At 37.3% G+C, this 13,962-nt stretch overlaps 1 protein-coding gene across 28 annotated transcripts in view; it reads left to right on the top strand.

The window, feature by feature from the left end:
- SORBS2 (sorbin and SH3 domain containing 2) overlaps window positions 1-13,962 on the top strand; it is a gene marked incomplete at both ends in the record, with an annotated part of 86,332 nt that overhangs the window by 13,198 nt on the left and 59,172 nt on the right. For 27 of the 28 annotated variants that reach the window (XM_084232001.1, XM_084232005.1, XM_084232000.1 and 24 more), the window contains 2 exons: window positions 5,506-5,644; window positions 9,353-9,513. In XM_084232001.1, coding sequence (XP_084088127.1) covers window positions 5,506-5,644; window positions 9,353-9,513 — 300 coding nt within the window. Of the gene's footprint in view, window positions 1-2,020; window positions 2,498-5,505; window positions 5,645-9,352; window positions 9,514-13,962 lie in introns of all 28 variants that reach the window. The other variant, XM_084231989.1, reaches the window with a different exon arrangement.

Below are 13,962 nucleotides of genomic sequence, written 5' to 3'. Positions count from 1 at the left end.
TGGTTTTAAAGAGAACATACTTTAGGTTTTGAAATGTTTCAAGTCTAAAGAATATGGGAGGCCAGTTCTAGGAAGAATACAGTCAGATTCTTAATTATAAAGAACAAAAAGATTCCTTTGAGCAGAGAACGGAAGTCCTTTTGCATAATATATATATATAAATTATTAAACTGAATTTTCACTTAGCATAAGCAAAACTTAAAGAAGATTTGTGTTATATAGAAACTTTGTGAGTGAATCTGCATTATTACGAGAAATTCCATTTACATTACCAATCCAAGACTGCATTAGAATGAATTCCATTCAGACTTAAAACAAAATTCTAACACTGTAAGTTGTAATTATTATACTTTCATAATATTATAGCTTTACTTAGAATAAAATCTACATTATAAAAAATTGCTATTAAAAAGGATATGTTCCTATTAAAACATTTTAAGCTCTGGGTAACTAAGATTTCAGGCAATTATTTAGAGATCTTAAAACCATATACAATAAAAAATGTATCATTTAAAATGGATATGTTTAAGCAACAACAATAAAGCTTATTTTATAGAAATAAAGTAAGAAAATTTGTCCTTTTACCCAGGGAAGGGGTTTCTTAACCTATTAGATTAAGGATATAGTTAGTGTATCTATGAACCCCTAAAGTTTATGCAGAATTTTATGTATATATGAATTTTACATTTTTCTTAAGGGTAGGATCAATAACTTTCATCAAATTTTAAAGATATATGTGACCTAGAGATCCTTTTTTACATGGTGGATTTTTTTAATTACTCAGTTAAAAGTCTGAGAGAAAAGATTATTATTTTTTTATGAGATCAATAGCCAGCATGACATCAAATGCTATGAAAATATTGATTGGCCTACAACACCAAATGGTACCACTTAAATTTTTACTAGGCTAGATTTTTTAAGTTTATATAGTTTGCTTTAATTTATTCCCCACCCTTGTATTAATAGTCTATCTCTCTTACAACTGGCGCTAAGCCAAACACTAAAAAGGAAACTTCTATTCTGAAAGTGGGGGGAGGGAGAAAAAATTTGCTTCCAAGTTGTGTCCATTCTGTCAAGGTTGACACATCATCATCTTCTCTGACATGTGTGAAGAAATCGTCAACATTAGCACCAATAGCTATGAAACCTTTAGCGAGCCCTCCACTCTCCTCCTATACAGACACCCCCCCACCATGTCTTGAATGGAGGTATGAGATCGTTCCATTCTCCTTTTGTTTCTTCTGTGGGTTATACAGCCTTGGAGGTATTAAACCTTTCCTTTCTCTTTCAGTTTCTTTCTCCTTTCTCCTAAGATTTAAAGCCTATAGTAGTTCTAACCAGCTAGGGTACATTCTCACTATCATCAGTGGCTGGTTTTCCTTTTCACTTCCTTTTCACACTATTACACTGCTAGGCTATTTTCAAATGCAATTCTTTCAGTATTTTGTAATGAACTCAAAGAACAGATTCAGTGAGCATAAAGGCAAAAAAATTCCATTTCCACTTAGTTGTCTTTTCTTTTACCCAGAATCCTTAGATTTACTCATGAATCCTTAGATTCATGAGTCATAAAAAAAAATGAGGCAAACTAATTTATATTTTTGGAATATTTTCTGGAGCTAGACAGTAAGGAGAATTATACTACAAGATTTTTCTAGAAAAGGGAAAACTAATTCTGATGTGCGATATCAGACAACCTGCTATCTTTTCACTGCCACAAGTACAAAAACTAAAACTTCAGAGGGAAAGTCTTCGTTATGCTGGTGCTCTCAAGCCTCAACCAAAATTACAACACAGTACTGTGTGAAAACTGGTTTTTCCCCCCAAATACACTTACTGCATTCATTTTCTTCATGTTTTCATGCTTTTTCTGTGTGTTTGGCACTTCACCTTCTCAATGCATTTCCTTAAAGTGCTTGCAAATAAAACTGGTGCTTTGCTTTCTCTGCCACATTGCAACAAGAGCTGTTTTATTAATTGGATCATTTACATTCTCTTCTTATTTTCTCCTCAAACTCAGCTTGGAAACCAGAACTTAACTGCCAATGTGCCGGAGGTAAATGCTTCACAGACACACAGTCAAACCACAGCAGAAGCCTCTTCTTCGTGCCTTCCTTCTGTGGTACCTTTTAGTCGAACCACTTTTTCACCAGATGGTGGCTCCAGCCCAGCATCACTGTCCCTACCTCCACCTGCTGACTTGTGGCCTTCACACCCGCACAGACTCCTGCCCCCTTCCCTCTGTGTATATAAACCCCCTCTCCTCGCTCCCAAGTGCCTTATCAAGGGCAACACCACAGGCACTCTCACTACAGACTCCTCTCAGGGCAATCAGTCCTCCTGCTCCTCCTCAAGCATGTCCTCCCCAGCCCTCCCAGATGAGTTGCAGATGGCTGACTCTGACACCTCTGACCGCTCTGAAACACCTTCCCCCACCTTAGATCAGAGGTCTTCTGTGACAGATGGCACCACCTTAATCACCCCTGTTGCCATGCATGTAATTATTCTTCCTTTGTCTCCATCATTTTTTAAACAGATCTCCAAAGACCAAGAGGACTGATTCCTCATCTGCCATCTTATTTTGTTGCAGGGCATTTTTATTCGCCTAGGTGTTGATTAGTAAACTGATTCTATGTTGCCCATCAAGGAAATCCATTACAGTCATCCTCAAATGCCTACTTGGGACTGAAAATTAATTCTCCTCATTCATTTTAGAGACAGTTACAGTTACACTGTGTTGTGGGCTTGCCTTAATAGGGTATCTCAGAAATATAGATAATAGATATGCACGTGTATATTATGATGATTAGATAGGATGGAAAATCTAAAACTGTTCAAAAATTTTAACCCAGTATTAAATCCTGGTAGGTAACACTGCCTTAGAGAGTCATATGTCCTGTGTGAATAGTTAATACAGCCTCATTTCTCACATGTGTGAATACTGACAGCATAATGCTACTTCTTGCTCTCCTGTCACTAACTGTTTAACTCATCTGTCTTAATAGGAGTGAAGGATGTAAACAATCTTAATCTACATTATAGGAATTTAGCCCTGTGATTTTTTTGTCATTCCAGTGTAGAAATTTTTGAACATGTTATTATTGTATATGTGAATAGTTTATTTTGCATGTAGAGCAATACATAAAAATTCCCCAGTATATCATTCAAATATGTCTATATGATGAGCTGTCCCTAATAAATGATTTATGAATGGCTAACATGCTTCCAAATTTTACAGCACAGATTTTTCAGTTGCATATAATAGATAGACAGTGGCTTCAATGTGAAAAAACACATAACTTTAGGTAAATCATGGGTAATTTTTTCTAAAATTGATTTTCTAATGAAATTAAAAAAATTCTTCTGAATGATTTTATAATGAAATTCCTAGGTAAAATTTTTGTTTGCTGCATAGTTTTTATAGTGTACCACTGTATAAATCTGCAAATTTCACAAAAGGGGAAATAGTATAAGCCATGTGTTTTCCAAGATACTGCAGTTACGGGAGAAAAAAGATGTTTTTTAGTATCTTCATTATATGCTTAATGGTACTTTTGACAGGTTTTGGTATTCATTCAATGGATGGGTATAAAACTTTGCCCTGAGATGTTCCATTTAGTGACTGGCTACAGAAAGAGTCTCGCTTTGCGAGGTTACCATCACCCAGATTCCCTCCCCTACCTTTGGTGCCAGGAACTCAGCCAGCACAGAATTTTAACAAATGTTAAGACCCTTAATCAGAAATACAAAAAGGGGATGCTGCATGAATTTATGTACTAAACTATTTGTCTTTCCATTTTTAAGACTCTCCAGTGGCCTGAGAGATATACATATAGCCTGTAGGCATAACTGGAGCTATAGGTAACTGAAATTAAAATCAAAGAGCAGTTTGAGTTTCACATAGGTTTTTCATGATATTATTTTATTAGTAAATTTCAAATTGTCTTAACATGATGAATTCTATTTACAGTATTTCTTTTTTTAATCCCTAATCAATATTATGGCAATGATCAAAATTGGATTCAGGGCAACTTTCCTAAGTTTAGTGAACTAGTAATGTGATGGCTTTTAATGTGACTTTTCCTGCTTTTAACATGTTATAACAACAATATTAAAATTATATTTACAAAGTTCAACCAAACTTAACTTGTTTAAGGCTGCAAAAATATTCTCAAATAACCCATCAAAGGCACATAAAGACTCTGAAACATTTGTGTGGACCAGAGCCTTACATTTATTTGAATGTCCTGTGCTCTTCAGAGAGAAGACCTCAAGATACAGCTGCTTAAGACATAAGAGTGATTTCTGTAACAACTAGAAAAGTACTTAATCAATAAAGCACAGTCACTGTAATTAAATGTTTGTTGACTTTAGGCTATAAAGTAATGAAATTATTTTTATTCTAGGCCATTTAAAAACAACTACTTTAAAGTGAAAAATTACAGAAATATGAAGTTAATTTTCCATCTGTGTTTCAACTTTGCTTAATAGATTTTTAATTTAAATTTAGAGAAAGCTCACAATATAGTTCTTTACATACGTGTGTTTGTGTATATGCATCTGCACAATCCTTTTAACTGAGTGCTCTTACTAATGTTTTGTCTCATTTGCATGTAATATGTAATCTCTACAATTCTCAGGGCTGTGTTTTGGAGAGATAAGCTTGCTTAATAGTGGTGAGCTCAATTTTTGAGCTAAGCTGATTCAATTCAATTAGAATATGTATCTATCGAATATCTACTATGTTATTAGTACCAGGTTGCTATGTTACAAACGATATATATATATTGAAAAAGCATATATATGAACATCTCCAATAAGAAGCATGAAATACTATGGGGGAGGGTATAAGACACTCAGATATAAGTCAATCAAAAACAATATTAAAAAACCAAACAGAGGCTAGGAGTGCTAAATGAGATTGGAATAGGGAGAAGCCAGTGGTTTCACATATCTTGGAATGCTTTGCCAGGTATTCATTCTCCAAGAATAGATTGCTTTGTGACGTGAAAATCCCAACAATTGTGTTCCTTGCATGAGTCACCTTTCCCTGGAAACACTTATTCACTCAAGGATATCCCCATCTAAGGCTAAGAACCAATCCCTTTCCTCAGGTCACAGACCATCATTTTGAAGCTCATGTGCAGAGTACTGTCCACTTAAGCCATGGTTGTAAGAGAAAATTTATTTATAATGACTCCTCCTGATACCTTTGGGCATCTCCTCTGGCAGAGGGGTGTGCCCACTGGTCAGCTGCTTCCATTCTTCCTACTCACCTCCTGTGCCCTCTGACATTTGGGGAAATGATCTTTAGAAATAAAAGGAGATAGAGAAGACACTGGGGGGAATAATGTGCCCTGTCCTTGCAGACATTAGTTTGCAAAGTAAAAAGGAATTTGACAGTTCATTACTGTCATGTGAACAGAAGTCTTTTGCTGTCACATGAAGGAATGGTGCTCACCAGGGACTCCAAGATATAACTGGATGTCTTTGCACTTCTCTCAGAGCCAGATAACAGTGAATGGAAACTCTGGAGTTGCTGTGAGTCCAATGAGTTACTATCAAAGGCCGTTTTCCCCATCCGCTTACTCTCTACCGGGTTCATTCAATTCCAGCCTTACCATGCATCATGGCCGGTCACTTGGTAAGTCATTTGATAGTCATTTCATGGCAGTTTCAATATTGCAGGTCTGAGCCACTGAGCAAAATATTAAGTATCAATGTAATTTTCTAAAAAAAAAAAAAAAAAAAAAAAAGAGGATGCAGGAACATTAACATATTACTATTAATGACCTTATCCTAGAGGAGCAGTTCGGGGTAGAGGAGACAATAGGTACCCAGTTATCAAAGATGAAAGATGATGAGTGCTTCTGCAGCTGAGTCTGGAAAGGTTAGGTGATGGAGGAGGTGGGGTAGGAAGAGAGAGAAGATGGCTAGTGGGTCAGTGGAGTGTTCTCACCACCAGGATAGTCACATGGTACATTTCCATCAATGCCACCATGTTCAGGATAGCCCCTTCTTTGATTGAAGAGTTTCATTGCAGAAAATTCTTTTGATATAAGGAATTGTTTTAGCCATTGAGGCAGCCTAACCAGAGGAGGCATTGCATCACTAAGTAGTAAATAATAAAACTTTTGCTTCCCAAAGTAGTTAACTACTATTCAAACTAAGGCTTTATAAGACCCTCAGCTAGGGATGTGCGTTCCTTTAATGGACAGTTCCATAGTCTTATACAGTTCTTAATCCTTTGGAAATTAACAATTAGAAGAAAGCTGTAACTCACCTCCAGAACAAAAAATAAAGAAAATTTGAGCAGTCATAAAAAATTTTCAGCAACAACTTTTATGGGGCTCATGAACTCTTTGAAGCCTCCTGGTAAGAGGCTGAACTACATAATTATAGAAGAAAAACTTAAATGTATTTTATTTATTTACACATATAAGAACTGAGGTGTAGGCCAGAGGTGTGGGGAGTGGGGTGAGAGGATTCACCAGAGACAGAGAGGGGAGCAGAACAGGCAGATCTACTGAAATACAGTAATATTTTGCTCAGGGGAGCAGCAGGCAAGACAGAAGAGGTCTGCTGAACCATGTGGGTTATCTCCCTGTCTGGGGATCGAACTTGTGCCACAGTGGTTGGCTATAGCTTGATAGCGCTGAGATTTAACCCCTGTACCACCAGGGAGGCTCATAATAGGAGCATTTTTATGTGGCAAAATACATTAGGACAGTTTAGCAAATAATATAATGAATATTTCTTAGTTTTAAAAAATGTTAAAGAAAAACACAAAATATTAGCAAAGCAACAAATCAAGCTATCATGTGAATTTCAACTGAAAAAGTTTCCCTGATAGTGAGCAACTAAAAGTTTTCAGGACAGTAAGAAACAAGCGCAGCCAAAGAGCAAGGCCGACCACAGCACAGCTCTCCTCTGGCTACCCCACCCAGACACAGAGAAAGAAACCCGAATGCAGGGCTTTATCTCCTGTTATCCTCTGACACCAGGCAGCACCTCTTCCAAATACCACTTTGTATTGAAAGAGCAGGATGCCATTAATTTACCCAGGAACATCTTATGCCCACTTCCCGCATGTACGTTGTGAAACCACCGTGTCTGGTCAAACAAACCTCTGTAACTAGATGACTTAAATGTAGCCAGGAGACTCATTAAAGAAAAATATAAATATGCTTTTGTCTTCTCTAATGCTGCTCTGGGGATCATCTATGAATCTTACAGTGTTGTCCTTTTGAGTAGAAGGGAGTAGAACTTCCTTGTGCCAAAGTGTCACCCTTACACAAACAGTCTACAGTAAAGTACTGTAATGGGAGTGTGTTATATCTACATTTTGTGTGGAGCTATGTAGGACCACACATTTATAATAAATGATTCTAGTAATATTATAAATGATCTAGAAATTATTCTAGCCATAACATTTTCCCAAATAATTATCAAAGTCTGACTCCCTGTCCATATTGCCTGTCATCATGAACACATTTCTCCCTCCCACCCTACCAAACAAAGCAGATAAATGCTTGAGTTTAGACAGACTTTTTACATTAAAAGTTATCAATAGGTAGATTTTACATATAAACTGTACTACATAGAATGAAATTCCCTATATAAATATTGAACAAATTCCATTTGGCTAATGCTGAGGTAAGTCCTGAGAATGTATAAATCTGTTCCACCCTGGAGAAACTTGATGTTTAGTTGAAGACAAAAGACTGCAAAAAATGAGAGCTACAAACCATATAAGAGGATAATAAAGGAAAAGGCTAAACTGTTTTATGTGAGCTCTCAGTAGCATCTTTGCAGTATCTTATGAGCAAGGTGTGAAGACAGAGTTGCTACTGTTACTTGGACTGACACTTTGCACCTACTAGGTGCTCAAAGATATTTGTTGTTTGAGAGAAATATTAGGGTCATGGTGCCCATTTTTTGAAATTAAATGGAAAATATAGTCTAATATCACACTGTTTCTTAATTTTCTGTTGCTTTAAAAAAGCTACTTCTTTTACAAAGAATAGCATATAAAGCAGTTTTATTCCTATCTTTTCCATTCTTCATTGGATTTAAAGTGCTTTTCTACTGTGATATGAGCAAATTTGAAAATAAAAAATATAATAGTAACAGCAGTTATAAAGCTTATAAGATATTAGCTTACAGAGATCTTATCTCTTACCTTATAATGAATTCAGTATTCTAAAATTTTATTTGTAAAGGTTTATATAAATTTTCTATAAGCATAGTCATTTATTTTGAGATTTATATCATTTGTAGGGGAAGGGAGTATAATCAATCAATACTACCCTCAAATATCAGGATTCTCCCATAGCCACATAAAAAAAGAATTTACTAATGACTCATCTGACGAGCCTTGGCAAAGAATCATTCTTGGTCATTGATATTTCAAAGCTGATTGGAGAAAAATAGGAAGACATATTTTCAGTTGTACCAGATGAATGATAATGTTTATTTTCTTAACTATCTGTGAATTAATTGTGGAATATATAGTACATGTGTGATCTCTGTTTCTGATGAAATTATGCTAAAAGTTAATACAGATGGCATGGAGCTAGGAACCTAAGAAATCTCATCTAATCTATATTGATTAGGGCAATTTTTATACTTAAGAGGTGGGATGTTGTGGGTTTTGTTACGATAAAGTAAAAGCAAAGCTGTTACCATCATCATGGCTGCTTAAATAAAAAACAATGCTAACAATTTGCAACCACTTATTTATCCATAAGCCTGCATGTGAATTTGTGAATATCCATATGTCTGCATGTGAATATTTTCAATGTGATTTTTCACTTTAACTTTATTTTTATGAAATCTCTATCATATCAATAGTCCTATCTACTGTCCTAATATAAATATAAAAATAATATGCATGTAATTTATTTTATAATAGTAAATATAAAAATTAAAGTAATGTTAATGTCATATATGGAAAAATGTAATATCATGTAAGCTGTGATATGAGAGAAGTTTGCTAAACTTGTCTTAGTTTCTGCCCCCTCAACCACAAAATAGAATCTTCCCCACCCCACAATTACCAGAAGGGTAAGATGAGGTAATGTGTGCACAATGTTTTCTCAACATAGTGGCTGCCTCAGGTCCAAGGGCCCAAGGTTCAACAAATTTCTTCTTCCCCTCACCTTTCTTCATAAAATGTTGAGGACTTTTGTGTCTTTTCAATGTACATGTAAAAATGGGTGACTCAAAGTTAAGGTAAAGAGTAAAAGAGATAGTGCTGGAAATAGCTTTATGTTGCATAAATAGAATCACCATTCATTTATAATTACTTCTGCATCAAATAAAGCCTTTTGCACCACACTTTTCTCCATAGACTCCACAGAGACATATCCTCAGCATGTGCAGTCCCTGGACAGCTCAATACCACTGTACAGATCGTCAGAGGAAGAGAAGAGAGTGACGGTCATCAAAGCCCCACATTACCCAGGGATTGGGCCTGTTGATGAATCTGGAATCCCCACGGCCATTAGAACGGTAAGAAATACCAGCAAGGTAGATCCCTAGGGGTGGAATTGCCGGGTTGTATGGTAGCTCCATTTTTAGTAGACTGAGGAATCTCCACACAGCTTTCCACAGTGGTTGGATCATCAGTTTGCACTCCCACCAGCAATGTAGGAGAGTTCCTTTTTCTCCACATCCTCACCAACATTTGCTTTTGCTTGTTTGATATGTGCCATTCTCACTGGTGTAAGATGGTATCTCAATGTGGTTTTGATTTGCATTTCCCTGATGATAAGGGATGTTGAACATTTTTTCATATGCCTGTTGGCCATTTGCATTTCCTCTTTGGAGAAATGTCTTTTGAGTTCTTCTGCCCATTTCTTGACTGGATTGTTTATTTTGTTTTTGTGCGTCTACTAGGGATCTACCCAAAGGACACAAAAACATTGATTCAAAAGAACACCTGTACACCTATGTTTATTGCAGCACTATTTACAATAGATAAAACCTGGAAACACCCCAAATGCCCAAAAATAGATTACTGGATCAAGAAGACATGGTATACATACACAATGGAATATTATTCAGCAATCAAAAAAGATAAACTCATGCCATTCACAGCAATATGGATGGAACTAGAAGGAATTATGCTAAGTGAATTAAGCCAGAAGGAAAAAGAAAAATATCAGATGCCTTCATTTATAGCAGAAATATAGGGGAACCAAATAAGACATCAGTGTAAAAAAAATAGTAACAGCACAAAACACAACAAAGCAAAAATGGACAATTATAAATCAGAGACATCCTGTAGGGTAGGAGGCAGGAGAGGGATCAGAGGGAGGGAGGGAGGAACACAGGGGACTGAGGTGATGGTGCACAGGTGCATTGGGGAAGGAAACTCCATGGGGGCTCCACCTGAGGGGGTGGGGGAAGCAAATATTTTTTTAAAATGAACAAATGTAAAAAAATTTTAAAAATTAATATTATTTTAAAAATAAAAAGAAAATTAGCAATTTATTAAAAAAAAAAAAAGAAAAGAGCAAAACGCAACAGGAAAATAAAAAAGAAAAGAAATACCAGCACAGGCACTTCGGGGGGCGGTGCAGACTCTACAAAGGCTGAATTGTCAATGGCTTTGTGCATTCCTAGGGTCTTATATAATGAGGCTTGCCCTCCGTGCCATCGGAGTCCTCATGAATATTGTGCTGTGTGTGGCAGAGAAAGGGAACTGTCGACTGAAGATAATGACACGATATTTTCCCATTTTCTTTTTAAGAAAAGTCTGTTTTGTACGGTGTCATTATGTTTACCTTTTTTCCAGGAGCATTAGGGCCATAGGAGCAAAGTGAAGGAAGGAGAAAATGTGGATTCTTTAGCTGCCTTGAATTCCCACGTGCATTGCAAATAACCCAGTGGTGTGTTTCTTGAAATGGATGTGCATTAACGCCTGGCAAGGGGAGCTGTGAATTCAGGGCTGGGAGGGGAGATGATGGGAATGAGGCAGTTAATGTCATGGAAAGGCAAAACCGAGGGAAAACACACAGTCGAGGTGTCTGTCCCTCTTCAGCTGTGCCTGCTGAGAGCTCTCTGGGGATGACAAGTGAAAGTGTCTGGATTTTTTTTTTAGTCTTTAAGCTCTGCCAAGGCATAGCTCAGTGCGTCAGGGCAGCCCCTTCTGGCAAGGCTCCGGTAGCAGAGGGAGCTTGGGCAGGCAGCTGCTTGTGACCAAGTCCACTTGAAGAGAAGGTCTGTGCTGGCCACTGGAGGCTGAGGAAGACAGAGGGACAGCATGAGAGCCGCAGCACCTTTGCAGGTGACGTGGGGGAGGGGTGGTGCAGGCGTAGGGCTCCGGCTGCTCACACTTTGCCTGTGACACCCACTGGGTATTGGCTGGGATGTTGCCAAGAGCTGCTTCCCTGAAATTCAGAAGTGGGGGAAGGGGGCACACCAAGACAATAGTGGCCAGAGGAAAGGAACTGGGGAAGAGAGCAGAACAAAAAGCCGTGGTCAGATTGGAAACCCTGAAAATGACCTAAAGGCTAATTATGGGGGTTTCCTGCCCTCTTGGAATTTGCATTTATTAATGGGGTTGATGTGTTCCATGAATAGAGAGAATATTTAAAATCAAGTATTCCAGGAATCTGTACTCAAAAGCAAAGCTGGATAGTAGTCCCTGGTGTTTTTGACTAATTACATTCTGGGAATGATGAATGTGACTAGTGATAAAGTCCTCAAAATCTCTGTTGTCATATTTAAGTGACAAGAGAAGTTCAGGGATTGTGACTCATGTTCTTAATCTTACAACATTTTATGTTCTGGGGATGGTGTTTTGTCGTTTGTTTCATTTTTAAGTTTCTGACTCAAATGATTAAATGAGATTCTTTCCTAATAATGTAGGGACACAGTGTCAGACAAAATGGTGTCGTTGGTTTTAATTGAGCTTTTGAGGCATGTACATTTATTTGCAAATCAGAAAAACCCTGCTTTTATGTACAGATTATGTCTGAAAAGATTTTATCTGAGACCTCTGGGTGGGTTTTTAAGTCAATAAATGATCTATAAAAAATGAACAAGTAAAGCTGGTTCATTTTTTAAATCCATAAGACAACATTTTCTTGATTATCGATGACCTTGCTGGTTAGTTTTTCAAAGAAGAAAACTGAAATATGTGTGGTTAAAGCTAAAGTAATATTAAAATGTTTACGCTGTTTACTTCCAAATAAAAAACATATTAAGATATGCCTATCAAACACATATATTAAATATTCAATATCAGTTTCCCTTCTATAAAATATAAGCAACCCAGAAGTTCCTTAAAAGGAACCATCATTTTTACGCACAACCGTACTCTTATTTAGACTTTTAAAACTTTACAAAGAAGGTGAACTCTGCAAAGGTCTGGAAAGACTCCTCTCTTACTCCATCTCCTATTTTTCAGCCTTGCAGAGCACATCCCCAAGTATAGTTGTGTTTATAAATGTTGAGTCAGGCTGTCTCTGAGTCGCAGCAGGCCAAGAGTTTCCAAGGTTATTTTTCTTCCTCATTTGTCTGGAAAATAAAGATGATTGGATTCAAATTGCTCCACCCGGCTTTCTGCTCAGTGTATCCTCCAAAGGCAGCACCACCTCCACGTCCCGTGCTGCAGTACCATTTTAGACAAGCAGCTTATGCGAAGGAAGCAGAATTTTGTAAAGTAGCCTGGAAACTCTAGAAAGCCAAGAGTCAAAAAATGTTCCTTTGAGTTATCTGAAGGAACAGCAGCTGTTCCACTGTCTGCTATCTCTCATGTGACCTGGGATGTCTGTATTATCCTTTCGTTGACATTCTATTCTAATAAAAAAAAAAGATTTTTATTTATTTATGTGTACAAGAACTGGGGTGTAGGCCAGAGGTGCGGGGGGGGGGGAGAGGTTTCACCAGAGACAGAGTGGGGCACAGAACAGGCAGGTCTACTGAAATACACTGCTGAAGGGAGCTCACTGCCACTCTTAACCACAATGACAATCATAGCTAGGGTTCCCATCCCATGAAACTGTGTAATTAGGGCCAGCTAGTGAAGTGAAATACAAGATTCTTTTCTCCCAGTTCAAACATGACACCATTAAGGATTTCCGAAGTTGCAAATCGACAAGAACAAAGAACTGGTGCATAGAGATTATGAATCTTTTCCTTTTGGGGGACCTCTGCATGTTAAATCAACAGAGCTCTGGTGTTTTGTAAATTGTAGGAAGGTGAAAATTCAGGTGCCTTTCATCAAGGTTATAGAAAATAGCTAAGCAATAACTGGTAGTTACTGTCCGTGCAAGTTTATTTTGAAGAATGTGTATAAAAGCAAATTTCCTCGCATTTGAGTAGCCTTTGATTTACTTAATCTCAGTATTAGCCATAACAATCTCCTTGATGACATTTATAAAGGGAACATTAAACGCTGAGCGTACTTCTTTTAGAAAGGGACTGAGAGTTTTAGTATTCTCTCTTACCAGTTTCATATTCCCCTTTGCCAACCAACGGAGCATTTCTGGCATCTCTGGGCTCACCATATAAAGCTAGCAGATGGCTCAACTGAAATCTGCCCAATATATGCCCTCCAGCAAGTGAAGAAAAGAAACCCTGTCTGTCAAGTTACATTGCCATATACAGTGATATAAGTAACTTACTCGGCTTCCTTGTTGTCATTGGTTGTATCCAGGTATGGGTGAAAAACATTTTTGCATAAAGTGACATCTTATTTTCTCCTGCTGAATGCTGTAAAGAAAATAAGACTAAAAAAGAGAAATCAGTCATTTATGAAAACAAATGTGTCCTAAAGATCCACATCCAACTACTTTGCTGCACCAATAAATAATAGCTCTGCTCCTTCATTGTGGCCCGGTTCCCACCAGCTCAGACTGTTTAAATATAATGCAAATTAGCAAGCCCCTCAATTTTTTTCATTGAACAAAGAGCCTAGAAAGAATGAAGAGATGATTTGCAACAGTCAAG

This window comes from Talpa europaea (genome assembly GCF_964194135.1).
Source record: "Talpa europaea genome assembly, chromosome: 4".
NCBI lineage: Eukaryota > Metazoa > Chordata > Mammalia > Eulipotyphla > Talpidae > Talpa > Talpa europaea.
This window is presented reverse-complemented; position numbering and strand designations above follow the sequence as displayed.